The following is a 27573-nucleotide window of genomic DNA, read 5'->3' on the forward strand; positions in this document are numbered from 1 at the left end:
TTTAGTAATGATAATTGGCAAATGCAGAGGTCGTGATCTATGAAACCAGGAACCATCTCTCGACTGAAGCAGCAAAACCAAGCTTCATGGTGAAGTAACATGAATGATGAAAAGGAGATCTTATGGGCTGAAGATAAACCATTGGATTCTACAGTTCGAGAGTGAAACCATATAAGCACATACAGAAAAAAATATAGAAAAGGGACAAACAAAGGATGATGCACCAATGTGCAAAATCATTCAAAGAATAGCAGATAGATGCAGAAAAGTGACTGTGCATGACTATAGGATCGATTCCTTTTATTATGTTCCTGAGAATGCTGGTAAGCCATATTGAGTAGTAATGACACTGATGCAGCAAATCTTTCCCACTAACAAAAAGAAGAATAGCTAAAAAACAGAAGTGGTGCTTAAGATCCCCCAGACCATTTCCTCAATCCATCTTAGACACGATGGTAAGGTGTGGTTGACTTGTCATGAAAAAGGATATTTAGCTCTAGGGTTTGAAATTCAGATATCCCATTTTGAACATCATACTTAATCTGACATCATTATAACTACTGAATTCTGCAGTCATTTTTTTTTCACTTATATTTGATAACCCAGATAAAGATAACATAGGAGGGGTAACAATTAGATAACAAGTATCTGAACACAACCTACGCATATTCAATTATTAAAAACCACCATCCCTCATGCTTATGTTCAAGGTATTTCTCATCGTCCATCTACCCAATCCCATTGTGCCCCTTCGCATCATAGCAACAAACTCACCGTAGTCAATACGACCATCCTGAAATATAACAAAGACATAATAGTTAGGATTTGGAAAAATGATCAAGCTTCAAAACCATATTATGCAATATCATACTTTGAATTGTAAGACATCCAAGTAACTTTGAATTATTGGAAATCTGTGAAACATGGATAATTGAATTTGCATGATGTACACGTGCATTGTGTATGTATTAAATATCATACATACTACTTATTGAATATGTATCAAGTAAATTTTCTAGCTATTTAATTTTTAAATAGTTATTAAATAGACTGGCTTATTTTGGGATACTTGGCTAGTTCATGAATACATTAAGTTTGTCTTTCTAAAATGTTGGAACTTTTGGTTACAGATGATATGGATATCTGACTAGAGATATTGTTTAGCATGTAATTGATATTAATAAACCAAAAAAACACCCATCATTTATCACAAATTCTTGTTATCTTTTCCATATTCTTGTAGTAGTCTACAGTCTAGACCTTGGTTAACACAAAACATTTAGAATATCAAGCTTCAAAATTGCAGGAAGTCTTTGCCATAACACAAAACAAAGAAAAAATATTCTCATGTCTGGTCGATGTACAAGTAGATACTAGATGCCACAATAAAGCAAATCTAGTCACTTCTTTTGCTTCTACAAGCCATAATGTCCCAAATATCCGAGATCAACTACATGAATCTTATTCCCACTTAGAGCTTTATTTATAGAAATATTACTAGTCAAACTAAAAGAAATCAAATATAAATTTATTGTTTCTAATAAAACCTTTTCTCACCCTAGTAATCCTAATTATCTTATCTAACAAGTGCGTTTACAGATCTCCTTAGAAAATGCACATAACATTCCAACAGTTTTTCCTCATCTTTTCTTTCTAGTGAAATTACATCTAATCATACATGAATATAAATGTTCTATCTTTTCTAGTAGCCCCACATGTCAATCTCGACTCTTCGTGTTCACAACATTAATATTCTTAACGTATTGTCCCTAATTGCTCAACATTCCACCTCTTAAGTATTATTGATCTTATAAACTTTCATTTTAATCTAAGGGACACATGACAATCTCCAATCCTTTTTTTAGCTCTGGCAAACTGGTAGAAGTCTTTTTCCCAACCTTAGTATCTAACTTATTATAAAAGTAGGGACGTCATGGCTTATTGCTTTTGTTGTTATTATCATAATTATTTATACTTATAGTTATAATGCATCTTCTGAGGTTCTATTCATTTTAAATTCTACCAAACCTTAGAACATGTTCTTGTTTTATTTACTTCTGGACACATCAATATGTGAAACATTCATACTAAAGTAAAGTAAAGCTACCATATTTCCATACAAGAAATTACTTACATTATCTTGATCTGCTTCTTTAATAATATCTTCAAGAATAACATCGGTCATGTTATGCTCTTTACAAGCTTGTTGAAGCTCATCAACAGTAATATAACCACTTCCATCTTTGTCAAAATATGAGAAGGCTGCGACTAAATGTTCTTCACGCTCCAGCTTGTTGAGATGTATTGTTGCCGCAATAAATTCACCATAATCAATGGTACCACTGTTGTCCACATCAGCCTGCATATAATTTGGAGAGTCAAAATTAAGGAAGCAAGTATTTCATTTTTTGCACTAAAATTATTATCTTGATGAATTGCATTAAATTTCCATGATCAAGAAGAAATAACGAAGACATTTAATAAATAAATTGTGAGAGTTGTTATACTCAGTGCCTATGAAATGAGATTTGTGCAAAGTCTTAGACCTGGAGAGAGCTTCCATCTGAAGCAACATGTACCCTTCGTAGTTATCTTTTTCAGACCCAAGATAGATTTTTTAAAAGTTAAGCTCATATATATTAGGGTTCAGTACAATCTTAATCTAAAAATGTGAAAGAAAGTAGAAGCTAAGAACAATTGATAGATAAAATTCACACTTAACATGGCTAGTTTATATCAAGCCAAACACAACTTATGGCATTAGATCTGTTGCAGCATGACAGAAAAGATTTTCCCGTGCAACCAAATTGCCGTAGGAGAATAGAAGTTTTGCAAAAATAAGCATATGACAGGTCGCAGTTAAAAAAACTGATCAAGCAGTATATTCTGAGGTGTGAGTATGTTTGCTCTGAGCTCAAGCTCCTGTTGTATTATGTAGGTCCTTAATGGAGATTTGGAAACCATTTCATGATTGTACTTGAAACCGTTTCTCAGTGGCAAAATAACTCATTAGTTTTTAACACTAATCATTCGGATGCATATCAAAAAAGTAATTTTGGCGACATAAAAATCAAGAGTAAGTTGATATCACAAAGTTATGAAAAGTAAAATACACAAAGAAACTTGCTAATCATATTAGATCATGCCCTTTGTCAAATAAAGGCTCAACAAAGACATCTGCCACTTTCAAAGTTTGATAAACTTACAGCTTCCATAAGATCACGGATCTCTGTGTCCTTCAATGTAGAACCATATCGTCTCAATCCTGCTTTGAGCTCATCAAATGTAATTGCACCACTGTTGTCTGTGTCCATTGCTGTGAACATTTCTCTTAATCCAGCAATCTCCTCTTCTGAAAGGCTTTCAGCTATAACCTGATAGGATATAGAGCAGATGTTCAATAAAAACACCATTATAGACAAGAAAAACAAAAAAAAAATGCACATAAAAGATCACATCATGGTGAAGACAAATTTATGTGTTCATTTGTGTAGTAATAACATCTCTTACAACTTGAGCATTACAAACAAATATCAGTCCTGATAATTCTGCAAAGGTTGTTTAAGTTCAGATTTACTGACCCGCAAAGCCATCTTCTTTAACTTATTCATAGCTGAAAATTGTTTGAGACGAGAGAGGACAGCTGGATTTAGAGCTCGATCAGAAGCAACTCCCTGCTCACGAATCCAGGGATGAGCTGGAAACAAGGTGAATGGTACAATATGTCAGACAGTAAAATCTACATCTTGCCGGCTACTAAAGTGTTCAGCATATAATCTCTCATACCACATTAAATTTTGCTCTTGAGATTTTGACAATGCTCAAAGTTGAACAGAACTGTGACCTTGATGTTAACAGGATTGACCCATGCAGATATCAGAACATGAAATAAAGGAACAAAATAACTCCTCTCTTTTGCACATCCAAGTCTCTCTTAAAAACCATGACCTCACACTATTCCACCTTATCTTTATGTATATTGCTCTTACTTAGCAAAGCCATTAGCAGAAATTAGTGCATATCATTAACATCCTTGTTTCCATATATACAAGCCTACAGGAAAACCATTTGTAATTTTTTATAAAGAAGTGTCAAGTTGCATAAAGACAGCATGTGCATATAAGGGTGTGCACCAGAAAACATATCTAAAATGTCAATAAAATCAGACAAATAATCAGCAATTCAGATATATAGATAATCATGAATCTCAGTAACTCACAGAGGACTTGATGAGCTGTTAAACGTGTTGAAGGAGGAGAGCATAACATTTTCCTTATTAGATCTTTAGCACTGTCAGAAATCAGAGGCCATGGATCTGAGTCAAAATCAATGACTCCCTTCAGAACAGCATCAAATATTCCTTGCTGTGTTTCTGAAGAAAGAAGATTCAGAATGAGTGATTTGATAATCATGAGATTACATAAGCATGAGAACACGAGTCATACCAGCCCAAAAGGGTGGCACACCACTTAACAATATGTAGAGTATGACACCCGCAGTCCAGACATCTGCTTCAGGTCCATATTGTTTGCACAGTACTTCAGGAGCAACGTAGTATGGGCTTCCAACCACATCTGTGAATATCTGACCTGGAGATGCAAAGGATCTGAGTTAGTGAAACTCCAGATAAGAATGGCCATGTCGCATCAAGGGACCTGGGTGTCAAGGATTCAATTATTGGGAACAGTCTCTCCCACTTAGGGATACGGCTGCATATATTTGAACCTCCCCGAATCCCCATTTCCAGGATTCTCATAATTGGGTCACCCTATATTTAATCAGGAGATCACTAACCAAGAGAATCACAAGTAGATAATAAGAAGAGATAAGGACATAAAGCAAAAAATACTACACAGATATGGAAGATCTTATGTTTGAGAGGCTCCAAGTTCTTAGTCTGTGCATTTTCATCATTTGGTAAGATTTAATAATTGCTCCAAGGAAGTCAATGTCATTGCATCTAATTAAAAAAGAGAAAAGAAAAGAATACTTGTTATATTGTTATAAATCTGAAAATGGAGAACTAAGTGGTACTTTTATTTCATCTTTTTAACCCTATTGATCTCTGCTATACAAATAGATATCATAAAGGAAAAATAAAATAACCTGTATTCTATCACTTCACCATCATGATTTAACAAACTCTGAGTTTTATTTGCATCTAGTATGGAATTCACCTTTTCTTAAGTTTGTTTACAATTTTGTTTTTCTTTTGGTGCCATAGCAAACCACCCACTGATTTATTTACTATAAAATGATGGATATTTTACTTCCTGGGCCTCTGTTAAATTTTACCATCTTCTCTCTTTGCTTTTATTCATTATAGTGTATTCAAGACAAAATACGAAGCACACATATTATTAAGCAAGCAAATAAAAGGATTGACAAATAATCAGTAACGTCAGAAAAATCTCCTCTGCTGCCTCAGATGAATGAAGGAAAATTGGACTTATCTTTATGGATACATGGATGCCAGTCAAGAGTTGAGGTAATTACAAGAATGACACAATTTTGACAAACATTAGGAAAGCAAACACAATCGTTGCTTTTCCTAGTGCCTGAAAATCTTTACTACTTTTTTCAGTCATTTGCCCTAAGAATCCCCAAAAAAATTCTCTGTCGACCAGTTACAAAATAATTATAATTGATTCTTCCAATGTGTTGCAGCTAGAGAGCATTGATTTCACCAATACAAGTTTGAGCAAAGTCTTGCTCAGAAGTAGCAATAGACAACCCACAAATGACACTGTTGCTGCAGTAAGATCAAAATTGGGCATCATCCACTCACATTAAGAGCCAGAAGTCGTAACCCAACTTTTTTTACTGCAGTTTTTAACTTCTGCAAGGCAAATATATGAAGGAAGATTCCAACAAAGGCATAAATAATCTGCACTAATATAAAAAAACTTGAGACACTAAAAAGAATGAACTCTTTGTTTCAATAAAATCTTTGATCAGTCAACTACTGAATCCTTATTTAGTAAATGCTACTACAAGCTCTTAGATTGTAGGATGCAGCAAAGAACAATGGTTGGCATAAATTGAGAAAACAGAAATCCAAAGAATCACACAAGAGGTAGTCCATGCAGCATACCATGAAAAGGGAACACGGCAAGCCAAATAGAACCAATAATTGAAACTACTAAAAAGACTGAACTCTTTGCTTCAATAACATCTTTGATCAGTCAACTATTTAATCCTTAATTAATTAATACGAGCTCTTAAATTGCAGGATGCAGCAAAGAACAATGGTTGGCATAAGTTGAGAAAACAGATATATCCAAACAATCACGCAAGAGGTAGTTCATGCAGCATACCATGAAAAGGGAACACAGCAAACCAACATAACTTGTCATTCTCACCTGGCTTGAAGAACACGGAGAGGCCAAAATCGATGAGTTTGAGAGACGAATCATCCTCCTTATTGACCAGTAAGAAATTCTCGGGCTTGAGATCCCTATGCATAACCCCTAAAGAATGGCAAGCCTCGACAACCCCAACGATGATCCTGATCAGCTCGGCGGCCTTGCGCTCGCTGTAGTGCCCGCGCTCGATGATCCGGTCGAAGAGCTCGCCGCCGCCGCACAGTTCCATGACGATGTGCACGCAGAGGGAGTCCTCGTAGGCGCCCTTGATGGTGACGATGTTCTTGTGGCCAGAGAGGTGGTGCAGGATCTGGATCTCCCGCCGCACGTCCTCCACGTCCTCCTTAGAGATGAGCTTCCGCTTGGTGATGGACTTGCAGGCGTACTCGGCGCCGGTGGCGAGCTCGGTGCAGAGGTAGGTGGTGCCGAACTGGCCCTGCCCGAGCTTGCGCCCAAGGGCATAGAGGTCGCGGATGTTGGGGGTGGGGTGCCCGAGGACGTGACAGCTGGCGCCGGCGCCGGCGGGGTCGACGCCCCGCCTCATGACGACAGCGACGGCGGTGACCGAGGCGGCGGGGGGGGCGGGCTTGGGGGTGTCGTCGTCGTCGGACGAGGAACTGGTAGAGGAGCAGGAGCGGCGGTTAGATGACGGCTTTGGGTGGGTGGGGTGGTGGTGTCTGCTACCGAAAAACCCTCGGCAGGTATTGCCCATCAAACGAGGTGAAGAGGTCGCATCGATGTTTTCTTTGGCTCTTCCTCCTTTTTCTCTCCGCCGATTTCGGGAGCGGATCGCAGAAATTGGAGCAGAACCGGAGCTGATCGTAAGCTGGGAAGCGATGAGATCGTTATCAGACAAGAACAACACGGACGCGAGAAGGGGAAGACGACGAAGTGAGGCGGGCGAAGAACGAGGGAAGGAAGAAGGTGCTGACCGACTCTGCTTCCCTCTAAAAAAAAAAAAATCCAACTAAATGCAAGTAAAAGACAGATAAAGACCTTCCCACGCGCAATCCTTACCCATATTCTCATTCGAGGAGCTTACCTCCCGTGTCACTTGTGAAAAGAAACCTTTTTTCGCTGTCTCCACCATCCGAACCTCTCTCAATAGCCGACGTGCTACTTGCGGGTCCCACCTTTTATCCGGCCAATCATAGAAGAGGAAGGTTGGTCACGTCGGCAGTACAAGATGACTTTTCCTCCGCTGTCCTTTGCTGCCATTGCAACTCATCGCGTAATCCACTCGCGTGTCTTATCGGCGTGGGAATAGGAACTTCTCCGGAGAAGATGACGCGGTTTGACGGGCAGAAAAGAGAGCGTCCACATACCCACCAAAAGACACACGCAGTGATGGGTGGTAGAGCCCATATTCCCTGAGATCGACGGTTCGGATCGTTTGGGTTTCTTTTGGGGGCTTCAATGCGCGTGAGGAAAAAGAGATCATTCCTCTTCTTGTCATTGGTCCAAGCGATCTTGTGCTCGTGGGCGGCGGATTCGCGTGCCGCGGCCACCTCTTGCACAACTCATCCTCCTCTGGTTCCGCGAGACGACGGAATTGACGCGCAAATCTTCATATGCGAAATATGCGCAAGCATCAAGTACATGGTCTAATAGTTCCAGGGAAGACTATTAAATGGATAAGTTTCAAGCTTTCCATGGAAGACTATTATTATGCATGATCTAAATCTTAGTCTCAATCTTAATATATCTTGATTAGTGATACCGTAATTTGGGAAAAATTACTGTTGCTACTATTATTTGAAGGTGCATCGAAGCGTTGACCAAACCAAAATGGATAGCGGTCAGTGTTGAGGTGGTTCAAAAGGCATTAAAATCCGTGAAAGTCAACTGCACCAGTAGTGAGAGACCATAAGTAAGATGAACAGGAGCACTTTAAATGCCCAAGGAAAGATCTTAATGGTATCGTCAGACGATCTATGCAGAGTAGTAAGTAATTGACTCCTTCCTACTCTTTTCGTTTTACTTAGGTTGGATAGTCATGCTGGGGAAACCATCAAGGACAAAGTCAAGCACTGTCACATACCTAAGATGATAATTTTAAATCATCCTCGGGTGCACTGCTCGATCAGATTAATCGAGTCAAATATGATCAATAGTTTGGGATTTTAGATAGGTAATATCATTTACATGGGCTTAATCATTAATGCTAAACACGTTAAATGATATTACGTGTAACGTCAACAGCTTCCTACTATCATCATCATCAGCATGATCTCCTGTGGTAGGTGGTTGTACCCCACGGCAGCACTTTCCGAGCAAGGAAGAGAAGCACAACTTTCCTCTCGAGACGAGCATTGACGGACCACAACCATTATGTGTGAACCCGTCACTTTCCAAGAGGATCATGAGGCAGCCATAGAAGAAGGTTGAACCTTGATGAAGGGTGGACCTCAACTACCTTGACGGAGACATGACGCATACTTTCTTCTCTCTCACACATTCTGTATACTCCGCAAGCCTGTGATACTCAGTTTGAAATTGGACCCTGAGATTAATGTTTACTAAGAAAGAGAGTAAATTATGGAGATAGTTTTTAGAAATCGATTTGGCCCATTAATGTATTTTATAATAAAACAGGTGAGTTTGGCTCCATTAATGAACACCATTGACTTTGAAAGGTGACAATCAACTACTCAAATATGATGTTAGACCAGTCAACACTGACTAATATGATCAGCAGTCTACAGCAGATCATATATTTATTTGAAAATTAAAATAAATATTTTGCAACTACAAGAAAATAAAATTGAGTTTTAATAATTATGATAGAGAAAAATTGTGGTAGCTGGGTATCCATCCATCTTGCTGTCATGTTGATAATAGCCAGCCATCAACACCATTTCCCGAGGGAATACAACGTAGCACCTCACTCTCCATGAAGGTTCTTAACTTGTCAACACTGGTTGGTGCATTTGAGTATAAGATCAACGTGCATGGAGAATATTTGGACGGCAGACATTTTGGACCCAACAACCACAACATCATCTAAGACTCCTCTATTACTTCATGTAATTAAATATCCAAGTTCCATGGTACATCAATATATAAGGAAGGACCAGACGTCATGGGGCCAAATTAGTGGTCATCGTCACCTTTTGCTTTCCTTCCCCTTTACGCTTTAGTGCTAGTGAGGTGAGATTGGCTAAGAAACTGCAACATGACAGATGTGGATCACTGTAAGCTTAGGACATCGAGCAGGGGTCATGCAGGCTAAGCATTACACGGTATAACCAGTAATAAGCTTGGAAATTAAGGACATGTAGCCAATGTGAGGCAGCTTAACAATGGCGGAATCATCACTGAGTGAGTCATCTTCCACTAATGGAACTCTGACTCAGGCGCCCTCCTACAAAAAGTAGCCCCACGAGAGGCAGCTCGATCTCATGTTGAGTGTTCATCACAGGCCACACGAAAGCAGGCTTCTCAGCTGCAGGATTTGGAGGAAGAGCTCCGCCGCCTAGAACCTGGAGAGCCATCCTCATCGATGGCCTCTTTTGATGGTTTGGATGGCAACATGCCAACGCCAACTTCAGCACGCGTTCCATTTGCACCTCATCGTACTCTTCACTCAGCCTCGGGTCCGCTGCAGCCAAGATCCTCCCACTTCCATGTAGATCCCACAACCAGTCCACGATGTAATCTGAACCACCTCCGTCGAACTCAGCCTCCTCGTCGCAGGGTCGAACGTAGTTGTTACCGGGCCTTCGGCCGCAGGCGACCTCCATGGCGAACACACCAAAGGCATACACATCAGTCTCGGGACTCGCCCGGCCGGTGAAGTAACACTCGGGCGCCATGTAACCTCGAGTTCCAGCTACTGCGGTGGTGGAATGGTGGGACTTGTCGTCGCGTTCGATGGCTCGCGCCAGGCCGAAGTCCCCCAGCCGGGCATTGTATTCGTCGTCCAGCATCACGTTGCTCGCCTTGATGTCCCTGTGAAGCACCCTTTTGATGCTTCCGTGGTGGAGGTAGTCCAGAGCGGAGGCCACCCCGGAGATTATCTTGTACCTCGTCGCCCAGTCAAGAACAGGGAGCTCTGCTACTGTGCCCTCCTTCCCAAATATATACCTGTCCAAGCTGCCTCTGTGCAAGAATTCATACACCAGGAGCAGCTCCCTGTCCTCGTTACACCACCCGATCAGTTTCACGAGGTTCCGGTGCGAGAGCTGGCTGATGGTCGTCACCTCCGCGATGAATTCTCGCTCTCCCCTGTGCGAATTCCTTGAGATCCTCTTGACAGCCGCTTCCATGTCGAAGTCCTTCAGGTAACCTCTGTAGACAGTTCCGAACCCGCCTTTGCCGAGCTGCCTGCTTGGATCGAAGTTGGCCGTCGCATCTTTGAGCTCCTTTAGGTGAAATCTAACCGGTCGCTTGCTGCAATCCTCGAGGATTAGTTCTATGTCTTGTCTCACCATCTTTCTGTCGTATCTAAATAGTCTCCCTTTCTCCTTCTTCTTCCGGTATAAGAAAACGGCAAAAGCAGGCAACAGTGGAAGCATGGTAAGCAACCAAATCGATCTCAAACTCTTCTTCTTCTTCGGCGTTCCAATGTCTTCGGTGTCCAGCGAGCTAAAAGACCAATATTTGATCTGGTTCAGTTGAGTGAAATTGCTAGTGGATCCAGAAAATCCCACCCAGACATCCTCCGACAAGTAGACTGACAGATCGATCAACCATGTAAACATCAGAGTATTACTGATCGCCGATGTGCCATTAACCAAGGCAGCAGAGAGTAGAAATGATTTTGACACTGCATCAAATGAGATGCTGACTCCAACATCGGTGCCGCTCGAAATGTTTATGCCAACAGCTCCAAACGGCACCTGATAGACGGATTCGATGCCGTTGACGTCGAGGCCGACGTGGTTGTCGTCGAGGTCATTGGCGTAGCTCTTCCTGGTGTCGAATTCGACGGCAACGAAATGGTTCGAGGTCATGTTATCGGTTCGATTGTTGACCACGCCAAGCCACTGCCCGCTGCTATTGGTCGGAAGCCTTGGGTTGTTTGTGAGGATGAAAGCCAGGCCTTCCCCTCCTGGTTGAGATAGCGAGCGGATGTTGAACACAAAGGAAGTGTTGATGGATGTAAGGCTCGATCCATTGCTCCTGCGTAGCTTGAAGGTTTCCTTGTAGAAGACTCTTCCCGATTGGTAAGCTGGGTTGCCGGAATTTGGTGTGATTTGCAGAGCACCATCACCGATGCTTGAGCTATTGCTGAAGACGAAATCAGTCGAATTCTGCGCAGAAAAGTCAGGGTAGTAGAACTCTAAGCTCTGGGCCTTCGTGACGACACAGAGTACTGCAACCGCTACTATCGACGAACACCGGTTCAGCTGGCTGGGAGATGGCATGATGATAACCCGGAGATGGAAAAACTTAAGGAGAAGGTGAAGGGATTATACTCTCCGAGGAGAAATAAAATCAACAAAAAAGTCGACCAAGAAAAACAAAATGGAAGCAGCAGCAACACGTCAATGTCTAATAATAAGATGAGATTTGATCCGCGGCAGATGGATCTTCTACCAACCGATTTTTAATTCTTTGTTGAGAGCAAAGAATGCGACAGATCGGAAGCTTTGAATTTTTGGGAGACTAGCCAATGACATCTCGTCGCAAAATCTTATGGAGGATGGGAACCAACGAATCCCTCAAGAGCTGAGTCATGACAGCTCCGTCGAGTGAATTCAAAGCATGTTTTGCAAGTACTTGGAACAGACGAAGCATCTACCCAGTGAATTCAACGCGTTCTCAGGTTGACTTTGGCATATCATACTGCTACTCCCTCCATTTTCTGATGTTATGTGCAAGTCGTAAAAGTCAATTGTAAACTACCAGAAACTTGTGGATCTTAAATTTTGACACGGCAACCGCAGTTAGTTACTGATAGAAAAGTTAACTTAAAAACCACTTTTATCTCTCTTACACGATACAAGTTATATTGGAGATCAAAAGACAAACATACGGTGAATGCAAGTGGCGTTGTGCTCTCCGCAGAACCAGCAGGGCGCCACCCCGAACCTTCTGCATGTTTCATGTCTTTTCTAACGGAGATCGAGGACATGCATGCTGCTCGGCAGTGGTTACAGAAAGGGGCAGGTGAATCTTCGACCTCCTCGAATTCCCCTTCTCCCTCTCCATCACTTGCTCGTCGTTCTGTAAAAGTTGCAGTGAGAGAAAGAAACTAGAGAGATGAAGAAGACAAGCATACACCATTCAGAAGCTCTTTAACACAGCAATATCTGATACTAAAAATAAGCAAACAAATTACGTCGGTAACTTCTGCAGAACAAAGTTTGATCCATGTATTGTTTATTGGATCATGTTGCGAAGGATGTATGAACGGTAAAGGAAATGCTGATCCAGTCGTTCCTAATTTCCTGCATCGAGGACCGAGGAGAGTCCCTCCAAAGTTACTCCAAATCAAGTGATGTTGTCGGTGAACCTTTACGCATCGGCTGAGATATCAACATGGCTCGGTCCGATCTCGGATGCACAAGATTGTCCATGCAAAAGCTCGAGTGGAAGAAGTGGGCATTGGGTTGGGTTGAGCTGTGGGCCTCGTCGTCTACTGCTTTATCGTTGGGCCCCGTTGAAATCGGGAGGAGGATTTTTAACTCGACCCCTCGGAAGCTTAAGTTAGAGTGTGATAGAATAAGAGAGAGCTGTGTTCAAAGTCATTCATCATTGGTTAAAGGGCTGGCTTTTATACTTGCGATGGGGTGATTGGTCATACGTGGTCCTTTAATGACTGTCGACACCTCGGGAGGATGATTTATACTCTATAGACGAGCATCAATCAATCCATACGGGTTGGCATCATGTGGCGTCATCCTGAGTTTTGCAGAATGACTCTGGGTATCCAGCGTCGACCTATATGGCTCCAAACAATGCGAAGGTCATGTGATCACCTCGTCCGGGTCTAAGGTGTTGTTCTGTGTCTACCTAAAGGTCCTTTGTTTACTGCCACATGGATGGTGCTAAAATGTGTCATATCATATGTCATACGAGCTAGTCTTTTAAGCTTGTTGATCCGATCGTATCGGTCAAACCATTCGATGGGGAGGATTTCATTTTTCCTCTGTTTTTTATTTTTTGAACATAATCTCTTTTAAAAAATATTATAAAATAATAATTAACCTCAAATTTATTTTTCATAAAATAATTAATTTAGATTAATGATTCTAAATTTAAAACTAATTAAATCATAACAAATTATATATAATTTCTTGAAAATAATTATATCTAATTAAATAAAATAGAACTATTATTAAATGAATAATTATTATAACATCATAATTCAATTTTCACTATTTATTAATTATAAAAAATTAAAAATATTATTATGCATCATACAACTTATAATAATTTAAATATTAAAGATTTTAAAATATAAATAAAAATTGATTTCGAAAAACTATCAAAGTCTCTTCCAAAGTTAACAAATAAGTTATTTTTTATTTTTAATTTATTTTCACACACAAAAATAAAATTATAATATTTATTTCTTATGATTTACACACAAAAATATGAATTAAAATAATTATTTTTTAAGAATCACATCATTTATTAAGAAATAAACCAATTAATAATTTAATTAATTGATAAAATTTTTAATTATTCACATGATTAAGAAAAAAATAATTTTATTCATTTCCTTAACCATGATATTATACAAACAAGAAAGAATAATAAAAAAAACAACACTATAAGGGAGAAAAAAATATTTCTTTAATATGAGTCAAAGCACTGCTTAGAGTAGTTACATTATTGGATTATCTCATATATCTATTCATATGTCTATTTATCTCACATTAGATATCTCATATGTCTTTTTCATTTCGATAAGAGTCTATATTCACTACCCGATATATCTTTTTCATTCTATCGAAAATTAATTTTACAATTTATTAGCTTATAACCTTCCTCTATGTGGTAATGATTTCTAGCACCATGATTTTTACTATAATGATACTATCCATAAATAACATCTATAGATAATATTATTATTTCGTAAATTGGATTTCACTTGAATGCCACTTCCATTGTAAGCTTTACCTTCGTCACCCTCACATTTCTCTTCCTCATTTTTTGTCACTCGGCTAATTCACTAACCTCTCCAACACTACAATCTGTCACGAAGGAGAAATTCTTCTGAAAAAACAACAATCAAACATAAATCAAAAGTTCACAAAATTCAATTGTCGTCTACAAGATAATCAAATATAAAGAATAGTATCTCTTGAGTCAATCAAAATATTTGAAATATTTATATAATAATCAAATCCTAATCGGTAAGGATTTCTTTCCATATTTCAATTTCTTACTTTAACCTTATTATAACGTCAAATATTATTTTTGCAATCCTTCGTTTACATATTGCTTGAAGATGCATTGAAGTAGACATTTATTTTCTCTATTGAAATAATTTCAGAGATACAACTCTATCTCAAATCTACATCAGTTCTTTTAGAAAACAAATTCTTTTCTAGCAAACTTTATGATATTCTGGAAACCTGATTTTTTTTCGGTAAAAAATTATTTACATAAACCATTTAAAAGAATATTTTTCCATTGAAAAAACTAATTTAACATAATTTCGTAGAAAACTGTAATTAGATTTTAAGAAAAACTCCTTTTTCTTTGGTTTTTAAGCAAGTCAAATAATTCCATATGTAAATAAAATAATTTACAATTTACAATTTACAATCGAGCAATCACTCCTTAAATTATTAGAGCCTCAGTGATTTAACAGTAAAATCGATCCTTTCTCGCAGAAAAGAAGGATTTGGAGAATAAATATTCCCTATCCTATCGAAAATAATCGTCTACTATATAGATCATATTAATTTAAACCCTCTTTATGCTACCAATTTCCTCTTAGTTGTATGTATGTTCATGATGATGTCCGAGCACCAAACGAGAAGGAAAAATAAATAGGGGAAAAATAAATTAAAATTTTCTTCCATATATATGCCTTTGATTTGCGATAAATTTATAAGTAATATATGCCATCAACGTTTTTGGTACTTGACTTTTCCTTGTTGTGGGTCCCATGATTCCCCAATCGCAAGGCAGGTAGGTAAGAGAGTTCCAACGGGTGGATGCCAAAATGGTGCAATGGTTAAAAGAAGTGTATCATTCTATAGGTCTCGATCTGAACTGTCTATTTTAGATCGTACGTTGTGGAGTCCATTGAAATGGGTCTGACTTCACCAAGCGCCAAATGAGATCCCAACGAGGCGGCCCGGGTTAGCTCGACGCGTCCTACTCCGGCTCACTTGCGCCGGGCCAAATCCTACCTGCTTCCGCTTGCCTGTTCCCATCTGGGTGACGCTCTTCCCCACCCGATTCGCTTCTCCGTCTCGTCCAGATCTCTCTCTCTCTCTCTCGCTCGCTCGCTTGCGCAGGTACACCGTCCCTCAAGTGCGCTGCCGATCTCTGACGCCCCTCCGCCAAGATCCGACGGCAAGGAGGGACCCGATCGGCGAGGCGGCGGCCGCCTTGGATCCGTCGTCGATGGTGGGCCCCGCGGCCGCGGCGCAGCTGGGCGCCCTAGCGGCGTGCATCGTCCTCTTCGTGCCGCTGGGCATGGCCGGGTGGCACCTTAGCCGCAACAAGGTCCTCTTCTTCAGCGGCGCCCTCTTCATCTCACTCGCCGTTGCCGTCCACCTCGCCCCCCACCTCCCATCCCTCTCTCTTCTCCTCCTCTCCTCCCTCTCTCCCTCCGCTCCCATCATCAGTACCACATCCTCCTCTTCCTCCGATCCAATTACCACGCCTACCTTCTCCTCTTGCCTCCCTTTCCTCCACGACATCGATTGGCATCAAGAATCCCCTTCCTCTCCACCGACCTGGCGGTGGGCGCAGCCTCCGCACGCCGCCGCCTGCGGCTTCCAGCGACTCCCCCGCGCCGACGCCTCCGACCTCCTCAACGGCTCCTGGATCCTCGTCGCCGGTGACTCCCAGGCTCGGCTTCTCGCCCTTGCTCTCCTCCGCCTCCTCCTCGACCCCGTCGCCCTCCCGCCCGTCGAGGCTGACCTCTTCCGCCGCCACTCGGACTACCATGCCGCCCTCCCCACCCGCGGCCTCACCCTCGACTTCGTCTGGGCCCCCTTCGAGTCCAACCTCACGGCCCTCCTTCGCGGCCTCCGCCGCCGCAGCCCCGCTTCCCGCCCTGACGTGGTAATCCTCGGCTCCGGCCTCTGGCACATGCTGCATTTCACCAACTCGTCCCTCTACGGCGAGTCCCTCGTCTCGCTCAAGCGCGCCGCCGTCGCGCTGCTCTCCACCGCACCGGCACAGCCGCCCCACATGTTCTGGCTTGGGTTGCCGACGCTGGTCAACTCGATGCTGAACACCGAGGAGAAGAGGGCGAGGATGAATGCGACGGTGTGGGATGAGTATGACCGCGAGGTGAGCGAGAGTACCATCCTGCGAAGCTCCGGGGGGCCGTTGTTACTGCTAGATATCGGATTGTTGAGCCAGGGCTGCGGACAGGGTTGTACAACCGACGGGATGCACTACGACAGTGTGGTATACGAGGCAGCCTTTCACATTATGCTTAATGCTCTGTTGATCGAGTCCCAGCAGCGGATATGAAGCCCGGCGATTGATTGCTTCGAGGGTTCACTTGGTCGAGATCTCTCCTTCGAACCTTGAAAAGGTGTGCCCTCCAGTTACTCAATATTTAGATCTTGTTTACTTCTGAACATTCTCTTTCAATGTTTCTTCTTCACTTTTGATACCGAGCATTTTCTTACTATGTTTTTCTTTGCTTTTGATTGTAGCGCTTGAAAGTTGGAAGCATGTTGTTAAGTATTGACATTCTTTCTTTCAGCACGATAAGATGTATCATGTAACTTCTTTCACTATAATACAACGATAATGCAATGAAAAAAAGTTAAGAGAGTAGATCTTGTTCTTTTAATTCTGATGTAAAAGTTTGTCGAATTCTACTGCATGCTTTCATGAGCTTTTCAATACATAGGTAACTCATCTTTCAGAAAGATTAAGAAATATTGATTGCCTCACAAGTTGATTACGACATAAATCTGAGATATCATTAGGAAGAACCCGAGTTAAGCCCAGTGGCCTATATTCATCCGAGATGAATCCACCCCATCTTCTCCAATGAAAGAAGATAATCCATTGCTTCCCCTATCAACTCAATTATACATGAGTAGTAATTTGTCACAAGTGCCATATCAGTAGACCTACAAACTGTCTCACTCGTGACTAACTGCTAGACGAAACCTATGGAAGCTTGGTGATCTTTTAGGTCCTACTCAAGACTCAAAACTTCTGCACCTCTAGTGCCTAGACTTTCAAATGGCATTTGTGGGTTCATAGAGCTTATCAGCACAACCAGTCAAGAAGCATTCTAGAGAAATTCTACATTAGCATACATAAATTTAGCCTTTCTGACAAGTTTAATTTCAGACCCTATCCTCTTCAATTAAGTAATGATGATTTCTTGTTTTCTCTTAGCCTCTACTCGCAGAAGATTCAAACTGTTCAACAAGTGAAAAATACAAACGGAGTGCACGAGGCTCTCACTAAGATGGACGACCTAATAAAACAATTAGATCCTGCTGCATTGGTTGTTACTTCATATATGAACTAAATTTGTCACAACCTGGTTAAATGAAAAAATTGAGCCAATATTTGATGATTCTAGAACCATATACGGAAATGCTTAAGCCACATCGACCATAGCAGGCTCATTTAGCTCTGTGATCCGATATAATCCTCCTACCACTACAAATGAGGGACTATTTTGGTGTACCAAAGCATCAAAGTTCACTTCAAATCAGGTTTTGGGGTCATCCATATCATACATTTTCTGTACACTTTGTCCAAATGTAGCATAACAGAATTTTTTTGATAGGAATCCTTTATCAAATCAAATCACATCCTATGTAGACAAAGTCATCAAAACAGTGGTTCAAGGTGTTTATTGTGACGTTACTTGTGTTAGTTTCACAAGGATCCATTTAAAGCCGTTAATAGTATAGAAACCTCAGCTAATTATTCTCGAAAGCATTAGTTTTTAAGGTTCATTTCCTTGTTAATTACATGTGTTGTAAAGAGACAAACCTTCTGAAGCACTCAAGAGCCGAAAATGTTCAAATTTTTAAGCCTTTAAACTGTTTCAAGCCTAGAAAACCTGCATCAGGCATCGGTAACTTTTGTTAGACTTCTGAAACATATTTTTTCGTAGCTTGCTTGAGTATTTGTTATAAGAGTAATCAGAACATTGTACCTCTGGAACCCTGAAGGGCTATCTTTATGTGCAGAAGCCTATCTCCAAGTTAGTCTTAAGGTTCTTGTTTCCTTTGTAATTTTTGGAGGATAGTAACAGGGTCACCTTTTCTCAAAAACAAGAAGGGGTAGAAAATGAAACTTTTGGTGGTCTGTCTTCTATTTTTTCATTACTCTTGTGTCGTCATATGCACTTCTCACTTGCGAGTCTGTCTCATTACTGAAACAGCTTTTGGTCTTCTCCATAATAGTGGGAATGAAATAGTGGGTTTGCATGGTCTCTCAAGATCTTTATTTCTTTATATTTCACTTTTAATTCCTGCATGAGATTTTTATTCCATATTACCAAGGGAATGAGATAGTTCACTTAAGATAGTGGGTTTGCATGGTCTCTTAAGAAGTGCACTCCTGCGCGGTTCTTTTATTTCTCTGATCTTTCTACCGCCAAATGTTGTAAATTCATTTCCCTTTTTTCTCCGATCCATGCATTTGCAAGTGAACCTCGTTATACTTTCTTTGATTCTTCCATCAGCAGCTACAGTAAATTCATTTCCCTTTGACTACTATAATTTTCTTTGATTTGTCTCTACGGAGTATTTAGCAAACAAAAGAAATAAATTAATATAATGAATCAAATTTTGAACAGTAAAAGTATTCATTTTAATTTCAGAGTATAATTCATAATTATCCCCTATAGTTACTTCGGATGAGCTATTTAAAGGAAGGGAAAAGGAGAACAGGACTTACGATGAGAAGGTGGAGATAGAGGAGGTGACAATGCTCCACCTTGCAATGCAAATTTTACCGATAGAGCTAGGGACGAAATCGACAAGAGACAAACTGAGTTAGAACCTTTGCTTATTGCAATCTATGAAATAGTGGTGTTTCAAAAGAGATCCAACCATCAAACCATAACCTACGATCTATGAAATACTTTTTTACCCTTATCATTCTTATCAAAATTAATAACATGAGAATAATTAAAATTAAACATTTCACTTTCATAATATAAGAATCCCAATTCTATTTTTTAAATATAAAGGCCTAAATGTTAATCCTAAATAACCATAAAAGATAATATGTAATTATCCTTAATTTTAAAAGAAAACATAGTTTTATTCGACACAACTAATCAACAACTTAATCGTTGTAGCATTGCATGCTACACAATCATTGGGTCAGAAAAGCCAAACAAGATGAGTTAAACCCCTGCATACTTTGTCGATAGTAATTTAACAAAAAGGATGAGCAAAATGGAAGCATCCAAAGGAACATGAGCCATTTCTTTTCTTCCTTACAATGGAAAAGCTATACTAATCTAATTCCTAGAACATTAAGAAAATAATTTAAAAAAAAAGGAGAAAAAGCAAGAAGAAAAAGGGCCCTTCCCACCATAGCTTCCTCAATCGATCACTTCCTCCGAGCTACTCTTCATCCTCTTCTTCCTGCAACACTCCAAAAATAATGATGCAACAATTTAAGTTTCACCAGTTTCTTTCTTACGCAGAAATTAAACCAAACACTACAGGAAAAGAACAAAACCTCTTCATTTCCGTCTTCTTCATCATCTACCTCAGATTTAGACCCCTCTTCTACGACTTCCTCCGCGGGACTTGCATTACCACTAGAACCCTCAGACTGAAACAGAAAGAACAAGACACAGGTAAGACACCATACATCTCAAATATACATTATTTTAAACCACATAAATAAAAAGAGAAATACCTGCTTCTTGTTGTATGAAGCAATGATCTTCTCATACTCAGCCTTTCTCTTGGCTGCCTTTGCTACGTATGGAGCTTTATCCTGAAAATTTTGTTTGTATAAAAATAATAAATAACATAGAACATAAAAAAAAACGAAAAAAGATCTCTTTAATCAAAATTTTCATCAGAGAAAGATCTCTTACAGCCTCAGACATGGATTTCCATTTGTCCCCACATGCTTTGCTAACCTAATCACAGGAAATATAAAAATAAAAATAAAAAAACAAGAGCAAAAAAATAACATCACATAGAGAGAAGGGACAGTAGCTTACCACGGAGACTTTCTTATTCTCAGGGTGTTTCTCCTGGAACTCTTTTCTAAATTCCTCCCTTCACAACGACGCACGAAGAAAACCCAAGATAAATCCAACAATAAACAAGAAGAGAAAAGAAAACCAGCAAAACAAGAACAAGACAAAACTTTGAAACTTACATGAAGACGAAGAAGGCGCTCGGAGGCCTCTTGGGCTTGTTCGGGTCCTTGCCAGCCTTCCCTCTCTTTGCCCTCTTACCCTGATTGTCGGCCGCCTTTCTCTTCCCCGCCACCCTACAAACGTCAACCCAATCGATGACAAACGACACCGAAAACGACCAGAACGAAACACAGTGCCGGAGAGAAGAGGCTCACTTGGTGTCATCCTTGCTTGACGCCGCGGCCCTCGATTTGCCCCCTCTCATGGTGACCAACAGCAGCACGATCCAACTGGGAACAAAGGAAGCGGGCCGAAAAGGCAGAAATAAAAAAGGACGGACCTGTAACTTTAGGGTTAGGGTTTGGGAAGGAGATGCCGAGAGAGGCAGGATTCGGGGTCGGGCGAAATCGAAACTTTAAAACGTTAGGAGTGAAATTTAAGGCGGGGGGATCGGGGCGGGATGTCGGAAAAATTTTGGCCGACACGTCACCGATCCGTGGGATACGACACTATTGGACTTATCACTTAGTGCCAATTCAGTGGCACCGCGATAGGGTTATCGGATCCGGATCCTATCTGGATCTATAAAGCCTATTGGAATGCAGCCCATTAACCCAACCTATCTTGATTTGGGTATAGTAGTTGATTGGGCCGTGCATCGTTACGATAGATTTTTATGTATGTTTAACATCCATCCGAAAAATCGAGGTTTAACGTAGAACAGAATGGCGACAAATATTAGTCTCTTCGAGTTAAAGAACAATATAAAAAAATACTCAATATTTTTTAAAGATAATAATAAAAAATAGAGTCAACAACAATAATGTTCGAAAGCATATATATACATTTGTTTTAAATAATAGTTCAAGTTTCTAAATTACTTTAAAATTATTTTTAGAATTATCCAATGCCTTAGTTCGTCGATGACCTTTCAAACTATGAGATATTTTAGATGAGGTGCTACAGCACTAAATCATCGTTCCAACAGCCTATGACAATATTTATCTGTCTCATACGCTTACATATTCAACACGCGTCATTTGCTTATATAGAAGACGTGGCCGATATGACGTCATTTAGTTTTGATCAACGGATACGGATTCTCTTCAACAATTTCAACAGATGGTCAATTCCAATGATTTCGGGACGCGCCATGATAAAAACGGACGGCTAGGATCTAGTGATTAGGTGTGCAACCTAGTGAGTTCCACGTCCTTTTCCTATTTGGTCAATCCGCTCATCCTTGGGATCGAGAGACTAGGCGATGGAGGAGAGAGAGTTCGGCGGAAGAAGGACGATGGAAGGCAGCATCCGGTGCTCGGCCAATTACGTACCGCTGTCTCCGCTGAGCTTCCTCGAGCGCGCGGCAGTTGTCTACGCCGATCGTACCTCCGTCATCTACGGCTCCACCACCTACACCTGGAAGCAGACGCGCGATCGCTGCCTCAGGCTCGCTTCCGCCCTCTCCGCCCTCGGTATCTCCCGCCATGACGTCGTAAGCTCCCTCCTTATCAACTCTGGTCCGTAGCATAGAGTCATATGATTCCTTGTTTTCTCTATTCCCTTTTAGTATCAGTTACTGGCAGTAGCTATGTGGATCTCAAGACTTCAGACTGTGAGTTTCCTTCATGTGAAATAATAGCATTATTTGGACTCATGGATGACGCCGTCACAGTGGCATGCCCATGATTTAGGCCAATACTTTAGATTAATTCATGCGATTCATATTTTTTTCGTCCTCAATTTGCTTTTTTTTGGTTCATTTTGTTGTTTGAATTGATATAAATCTTTTGTTCGGGAATCGTTCTAATACCTCAGATTTTAAACTAGATCGAACTGCTGGCTTTTCAATTAAGAACCCTGGCTTCTAGTACGTCTTGTAAATATTACGTTGCAATATTTGCTAGATGGAGGTAAACTATGACAATATCTGAAATGTTCGTCGTCCGTCCTCCAGTTCATCACTCTTAAACTAATGCTTTTACTATCTTGTTGCATTTGTATTTATCAAAATCATGATAAAGAAGTCACAATTATATGCTCCAAGATCATGTCTGTAATTATTATCCTGTACTTAGGCATGGACTGAGAGTGTCATTCAGGTCATAGTTATTGCATTATTCATGATGAAGAAGAATATTAAAATGCATCTTTTGTTATTCTTTTAAATTAATTTTTTTTAAAATTACATTACAGTAAATGAGGTACATGATGCTTACATGTGGACTCTGAGCATGAGACCTATCACTTGTGCTTCGATATATTATTCAATCTGGATTTTTCAATAGAGATGCATCTTTTTGTAGTTAAAATTGTATTCGCATGCCCTCTTACAAGATCGTATTCATAGTTAATATTAGTTAAAATTGTATTCACATACCTTCTTTCAAGATCTTATTCATAGTTAATCTAGGGATTGTTAATTACTGTTACAACCAGGTTGCTGTGCTTGCTGCAAATGTTCCAGCTATGTATGAGTTACATTTTGCTGTCCCAATGGCCGGTGCTGTTCTCTGCACGCTCAATACACGGCATGATTCAGCCATGGTCTCTGTTCTACTTAAGCATTCAGAGGCAAAGATCTTCTTTGTCGACTCCCACCTTCTTGAAATTGGCCAGGGAGCATTAAAGCTTCTCTTTGAGTCCAACATCAACCCTCCCACTATGATCATAATCTCGGATTTTAATGACTCCATTCCCACAGTCCGAGGTGTTCATATGTCACTTAATGCAGATTATGAGACCCTTCTGCAAACTGCCCCTCCTAACTTTGAGATCAAATGGCCCAATGATGAATGCGATCCAATCTCGATAAACTATACTTCTGGCACTACTTCAAGGCCAAAAGGAGTCATCTATAGTCACAGAGGTGGATACCTGAATGCCATCGCAACGATTCTTTCCAATGACATAACAACAATGCCAGTTTATTTGTGGACTGTACCCATGTTCCATTGCAATGGATGGTGCCTTGCATGGGGCATGGCAGCTCAAGGAGGCATCAATATCTGCCTCCGAAATGTTACAGCAAAGGCCATATTTGATATTATTGCCCTTCACAAGGTAACCAACTTGGGCGGTGCACCAACAGTCCTTAATATGATCATAAATGCGCCAATCACAGAAAGAAAACCACTTCCTGGAAAAGTAGGAGTGATGACTGGTGCTGCACCTCCCCCTTCCCAAGTCTTGTCCAAGATGGAGGAGCTGGGTTTTACTGTCACTCATGCTTATGGTCTCACTGAAACTTATGGTCCAGCAACTGTATGTACTTGGAAACCTGAGTGGGATGCATTACCCCTCGAGGAAAGAGCGAAGCTGAAGGCCCGCCAGGGGCTTCATCACATTGGAATGGAGGAGATTGACATAAAAGATCCGGTCACCATGAAGAGTGTTCCTGCTGATGGGCATACGATCGGAGAGGTGATGTTCCGAGGCAACACAGTGATGAATGGGTACTATAAGGATCTAAATGCAACAATGGATGCTATGAGTGGAGGATGGTATCGATCAGGGGATCTTGGAGTCAGGCAAGCAGATGGCTATATACAGATCAAGGATCGATCAAAGGACATTATAATATCAGGTGGGGAGAATATAAGCTCAATTGAGGTGGAGTCGGTGCTCTTCAGCCACCCGACAGTGCTTGAAGCAGCAGTAGTTGCAAGGCCTGATGACCACTGGGGTGAGACACCCTGTGCATTTGTCAAGCTGAAGGATGGTGTTAATATCAGTGCAGAGGATATTATGAAGTTTTGCCGTGCTCGATTACCTCATTACATGGCTCCCCGAACAATTGTGTTTGAGGATCTACCAAAGACTTCCACCGGGAAGACTCAAAAGTTTATACTTAGGGAGAAGGCCAAGGCCATGGGAAGCATCTTTAGGAAGGGTGGAAGCAAGCTTTGAAGTCCTTGTACCAGTAGGCAGAGGTGATCGATGAATCATGCAACCTCTCACCTGAATTGTAATATTATTCATTAGAGTCAATGTGTTATGACTTAAACTATAAACTTATATGATATCACAAACGAATTGCTCTCTAGATGAGGCATGTATTTAGTGATTTAAACTCATGAAGATATGTCTGAGTTTCCATTCATCTGATCAACGTTGCAGTTCGATCTAAGCAGTGTTTTATGTGAGTTGTGCGTCTATGACTGTTGTGGCAAACGCCTTAAAACTAGGGGTTGGTAAACCCCACATCATATAGCATGAATTGCTGTCATGGACACTTAACAGCACCATGGAGAATATGTTATTCCTTTGGTTAAACTATGCGTGTAAAACATTTAACACCGTGGAGACCGGAGGCGCCGGGGGTGGCGGGGCGCCGCACAAGGAATCATGGCTGACTAAGCCCCTTGGTGTTTTGAATCTTTGCTTGTACAACAGAATACATTGTATTCATATTGCATCTTGGCAATTCAGACACCTATCATGTCTTTGTTTCCATCTCCAAGCATGCTCTGTAGTCTTCTTGTTCCACCGATTGTCTACCAGTTCTCCAGCAGCAAGAGTAGTAAATATATGCTAATAGATCTGGAACATGCTTTCTAAATCATTTTTGTCTTACAGAAAGCATCTTTTCATATGATCATCAAACATGGAGCTTCTTGGTCACATGTATAAGATGACTTTGTCGAGGTCAGAAACCTTTTGTCTTGGCATAAAGCATCTTTGAGTTTGAAGTTATGGGTACTTTTTAACCAGCTGTTTCCTGTCCAAGTAAGATAGTTAAATTCTTTTTGTTGTTAAATCCTGTAGGATTTTGTATAATATGCTATTTATCATTATTGTCTTTGTTCTTATATATTCTTTTGAAGCGTATTTTATATGAATTCTGTCGCTTATTCTGTCATACTTTAGCTCCTAAAGTGCTATTATAATAATTTTTACAGTGATAAATAGATAAACAATCTTTGAATGGATCCAAAAGAGCCATTTATTTGCATCTATGAGATGTTAGTGTCATCTGGCTAAGCTACATCTACAAAAAACCAAACACCAGCTTTGCTGAGTTTTAAGAAGCATATAACATACATATGATTTGTTCATCTTGATTCCTTGTGTATAATAGCCATTCAAGTTTGGAGAGACAATGAGAATCTTAGAAAGTATGGCAGTCCAGGTGACAACCAATTTAAGTATCTTTCTTAGTTTAGCAAACAATTATTGTGTACACTAGCATTGCAAACAATTATCTTTCAAAAAATTAGATTGTAATGCAATAGTTGACGACACTAAAATCCATATTTTTGCAACCCTCACTCGCGCGCGTGCATGCACACACACACACACATATATATAACTGAATTTGGTCATTTAATTTAAGGTAAGATGTCAACTCTGTCTGACAAGTCAATCTCCAACCTTTTATGCCTATGGAGAAGCCGTGATAGTTATTTTGGTTTCTTTTCCTTGATGTCTTTGACTTTGAGTTACTTCAGTTCTAACTGGACACTTGAACTACTTAATTTGTGATCTCTAATCCAAATTCTTCTTTAAATTTGACAGAAACCAATTTACCGGATGAGAAGGCAACAAGTTCATTCAAAAAAAGTATCTGAGGCCAACAAAATGTCCAACACATGAAGGTGAGCACCTTGATGAATGACTTCCATTTCATGAAACATCTATTCTATACAATTTTACATCTCTGGTGCATGCAAAATTGGAATTCATCAGCTTATCCTTTAAAATGCGGATGCCAATGATGGGGGTCAGGCACAGAGCGTTTGATGAACATCTAGAGGCTGAGAATGTTAAGGAGTGACACCCTGTTCTGGATCAGTCTCCGAAACAAGTGTTCCAAACCATTCTCAAGATCTCCAAGACTGATCTCAAGTGCCTTCAACTGATTTTGGCCCATCATTGTCTTCTCAGCATCAGCATCTTGAAGAGCTGCACATAGGGAGGAGGCATCTGCATGCCATATTCCAAGTAAGCCCTTCTTGGATGCCACTCGCATAGCCTTGGAGGCAAAAGGCCACCAGGTTGCTTTGGTTTTTGGCATTACCAATGATTGCAAGATTGAGCAAAGGAGAGATCTGGTGATCATTCTTGCTTCATTCAGTAGCCTTGAGATCACTGGGAGATCTGAATCTTCAGAGGTAAGAGAGACACACTGACATTTGGCATCCATCTGCTTCAAATCTTTATAGCACTTCTTGATGGTCTTCTGTGTCTCCTTTCTTGAGCAAATGTAGGCGTGCACTTTTTCTCCGGTAGAACTGTCACCTCTTCTTCGAAGCGCAAGCTGAAGATCTTGCGCATGCTCTTTTGATGTAACGACTGCATCCTTCATGGTGCCACAGAGGTCCAACAACCTCATTGATCCATCCACATCCTCCTCCAAAGCTTTTGTTTGGTTGGAGCGGCGTAGGCCTTGCTGGATGTTTGGTTGGTGAAGAAGATCTTCGATGCCATCATACAGAGCAGCAAGATCTTTCAATCCATTGCAGATCACCTCGTTTGTGATGGAGGGCATAGATGCAAGTGATGATTCTACAAAAGGCTTCAGTTTGTGCAGCTCTTCTTCGACCCTGAACGTAGTTGGATGAGTTCGGGAAGGCAAACTCACTGAACGAACATGGAAGGTCTTCTCTGTTGTGGTAGAACTGGCCATTGTTGCCTTCTTCTCTGCTAACCACTTCTCGAATTCTATGAAGGATCGGAAGAGGAGGGTGAGGGACTTGGTTCTGGTCCTTCTGCTCTACTTCCTTATATATAGATCACAACAAATACAGA

At 40.6% G+C, this 27573-nt stretch overlaps 6 protein-coding genes across 6 annotated transcripts; 2 read left to right on the forward strand and 4 right to left on the reverse strand.

Moving 5' to 3' along the window:
- Positions 1 to 471: 471 nt before the first annotated feature.
- Positions 472 to 7324, reverse strand: LOC103975833 (calcium-dependent protein kinase 26). Its single transcript, XM_009390923.3, has 7 exons — positions 6363 to 7324; positions 4446 to 4589; positions 4220 to 4372; positions 3582 to 3697; positions 3207 to 3374; positions 2135 to 2359; positions 472 to 793 (listed from the first exon to the last, which is right to left on the reverse strand). The coding sequence occupies exons 1-7, from the start codon at positions 7075 to 7077 to the stop codon at positions 677 to 679; spliced, it is 1638 nt and encodes a 545-aa protein (XP_009389198.2). The 5' UTR covers positions 7078 to 7324; the 3' UTR covers positions 472 to 676.
- Positions 7325 to 9379: 2055 nt separating this feature from the next.
- LOC103975832 (probable L-type lectin-domain containing receptor kinase S.5) lies at positions 9380 to 12025 on the reverse strand. Its single transcript, XM_009390922.3, has one exon. It carries the CDS (start codon positions 11732 to 11734, stop codon positions 9692 to 9694), a length of 2043 nt encoding a protein of 680 aa, XP_009389197.2. The 5' UTR covers positions 11735 to 12025; the 3' UTR covers positions 9380 to 9691.
- A 3736-nt stretch (positions 12026 to 15761) lies between these two features.
- On the forward strand, positions 15762 to 17294 carry LOC135604718 (protein ALTERED XYLOGLUCAN 9-like). Its single transcript, XM_065094384.1, has 2 exons — positions 15762 to 17046; positions 17171 to 17294. The coding sequence occupies exon 1, from the start codon at positions 15900 to 15902 to the stop codon at positions 16980 to 16982; it is 1083 nt and encodes a 360-aa protein (XP_064950456.1). The 5' UTR covers positions 15762 to 15899; the 3' UTR covers positions 16983 to 17046; positions 17171 to 17294.
- Positions 17295 to 19841: 2547 nt separating this feature from the next.
- On the reverse strand, positions 19842 to 21267 carry LOC135604731 (DNA-binding protein MNB1B-like). Its single transcript, XM_065094387.1, has 7 exons — positions 21039 to 21267; positions 20844 to 20957; positions 20683 to 20740; positions 20554 to 20598; positions 20370 to 20450; positions 20187 to 20282; positions 19842 to 20089 (listed from the first exon to the last, which is right to left on the reverse strand). The coding sequence occupies exons 1-7, from the start codon at positions 21086 to 21088 to the stop codon at positions 20069 to 20071; spliced, it is 465 nt and encodes a 154-aa protein (XP_064950459.1). The 5' UTR covers positions 21089 to 21267; the 3' UTR covers positions 19842 to 20068.
- A 776-nt stretch (positions 21268 to 22043) lies between these two features.
- Positions 22044 to 24925, forward strand: LOC135604739 (butanoate--CoA ligase AAE1-like). The gene is made up of 2 exons (XM_065094396.1): positions 22044 to 22318; positions 23263 to 24925. Exons 1-2 carry the CDS (start codon positions 22088 to 22090, stop codon positions 24730 to 24732), a joined length of 1701 nt encoding a protein of 566 aa, XP_064950468.1. The 5' UTR covers positions 22044 to 22087; the 3' UTR covers positions 24733 to 24925.
- A 1430-nt stretch (positions 24926 to 26355) lies between these two features.
- Positions 26356 to 27573, reverse strand: LOC135604745 (uncharacterized). The gene has a single exon (XM_065094402.1). The coding sequence runs from the start codon at positions 27449 to 27451 to the stop codon at positions 26573 to 26575; it is 879 nt and encodes a 292-aa protein (XP_064950474.1). The 5' UTR covers positions 27452 to 27573; the 3' UTR covers positions 26356 to 26572.

This window comes from Musa acuminata, chromosome BXJ1-2 (genome assembly GCF_036884655.1).
Source record: "Musa acuminata AAA Group cultivar baxijiao chromosome BXJ1-2, Cavendish_Baxijiao_AAA, whole genome shotgun sequence".
Taxonomy (NCBI): Eukaryota; Viridiplantae; Streptophyta; class Magnoliopsida; order Zingiberales; family Musaceae; genus Musa; species Musa acuminata.

Excerpts from the sequence above, each read along its gene's own strand:
- LOC103975833 (XM_009390923.3), bottom strand. The coding sequence starts at position 7,077 with ATGGGCAATACCTGCCGAGGGTTTTTCGGTAGCAGACACCACCACCCC. Across the intron at positions 3,698-4,219 it reads AACAGCTCATCAAGTCCTCT|CTCATCCCTGGATTCGTGAG; the intron begins GTGAGTTACTGA and ends CCTTGTTTCCAG. Across the intron at positions 2,360-3,206 it reads TCCGTGATCTTATGGAAGCT|GCTGATGTGGACAACAGTGG; the intron begins GTAAGTTTATCA and ends AATTATATGCAG.
- LOC103975832 (XM_009390922.3), bottom strand. The coding sequence starts at position 11,734 with ATGCCATCTCCCAGCCAGCTGAACCGGTGTTCGTCGATAGTAGCGGTT.
- LOC135604718 (XM_065094384.1), top strand. The coding sequence starts at position 15,900 with ATGGTGGGCCCCGCGGCCGCGGCGCAGCTGGGCGCCCTAGCGGCGTGC.
- LOC135604731 (XM_065094387.1), bottom strand. The coding sequence starts at position 21,088 with ATGAGAGGGGGCAAATCGAGGGCCGCGGCGTCAAGCAAGGATGACACC. Across the intron at positions 20,958-21,038 it reads TCAAGCAAGGATGACACCAA|GGTGGCGGGGAAGAGAAAGG; the intron begins GTGAGCCTCTTC and ends TGACGTTTGTAG. Across the intron at positions 20,090-20,186 it reads AAGAAGACGGAAATGAAGAG|GAAGAAGAGGATGAAGAGTA; the intron begins GTTTTGTTCTTT and ends GGAGTGTTGCAG.
- LOC135604739 (XM_065094396.1), top strand. The coding sequence starts at position 22,088 with ATGGAGGAGAGAGAGTTCGGCGGAAGAAGGACGATGGAAGGCAGCATC. Across the intron at positions 22,319-23,262 it reads GTATCTCCCGCCATGACGTC|GTTGCTGTGCTTGCTGCAAA; the intron begins GTAAGCTCCCTC and ends TGTTACAACCAG.
- LOC135604745 (XM_065094402.1), bottom strand. The coding sequence starts at position 27,451 with ATGGCCAGTTCTACCACAACAGAGAAGACCTTCCATGTTCGTTCAGTG.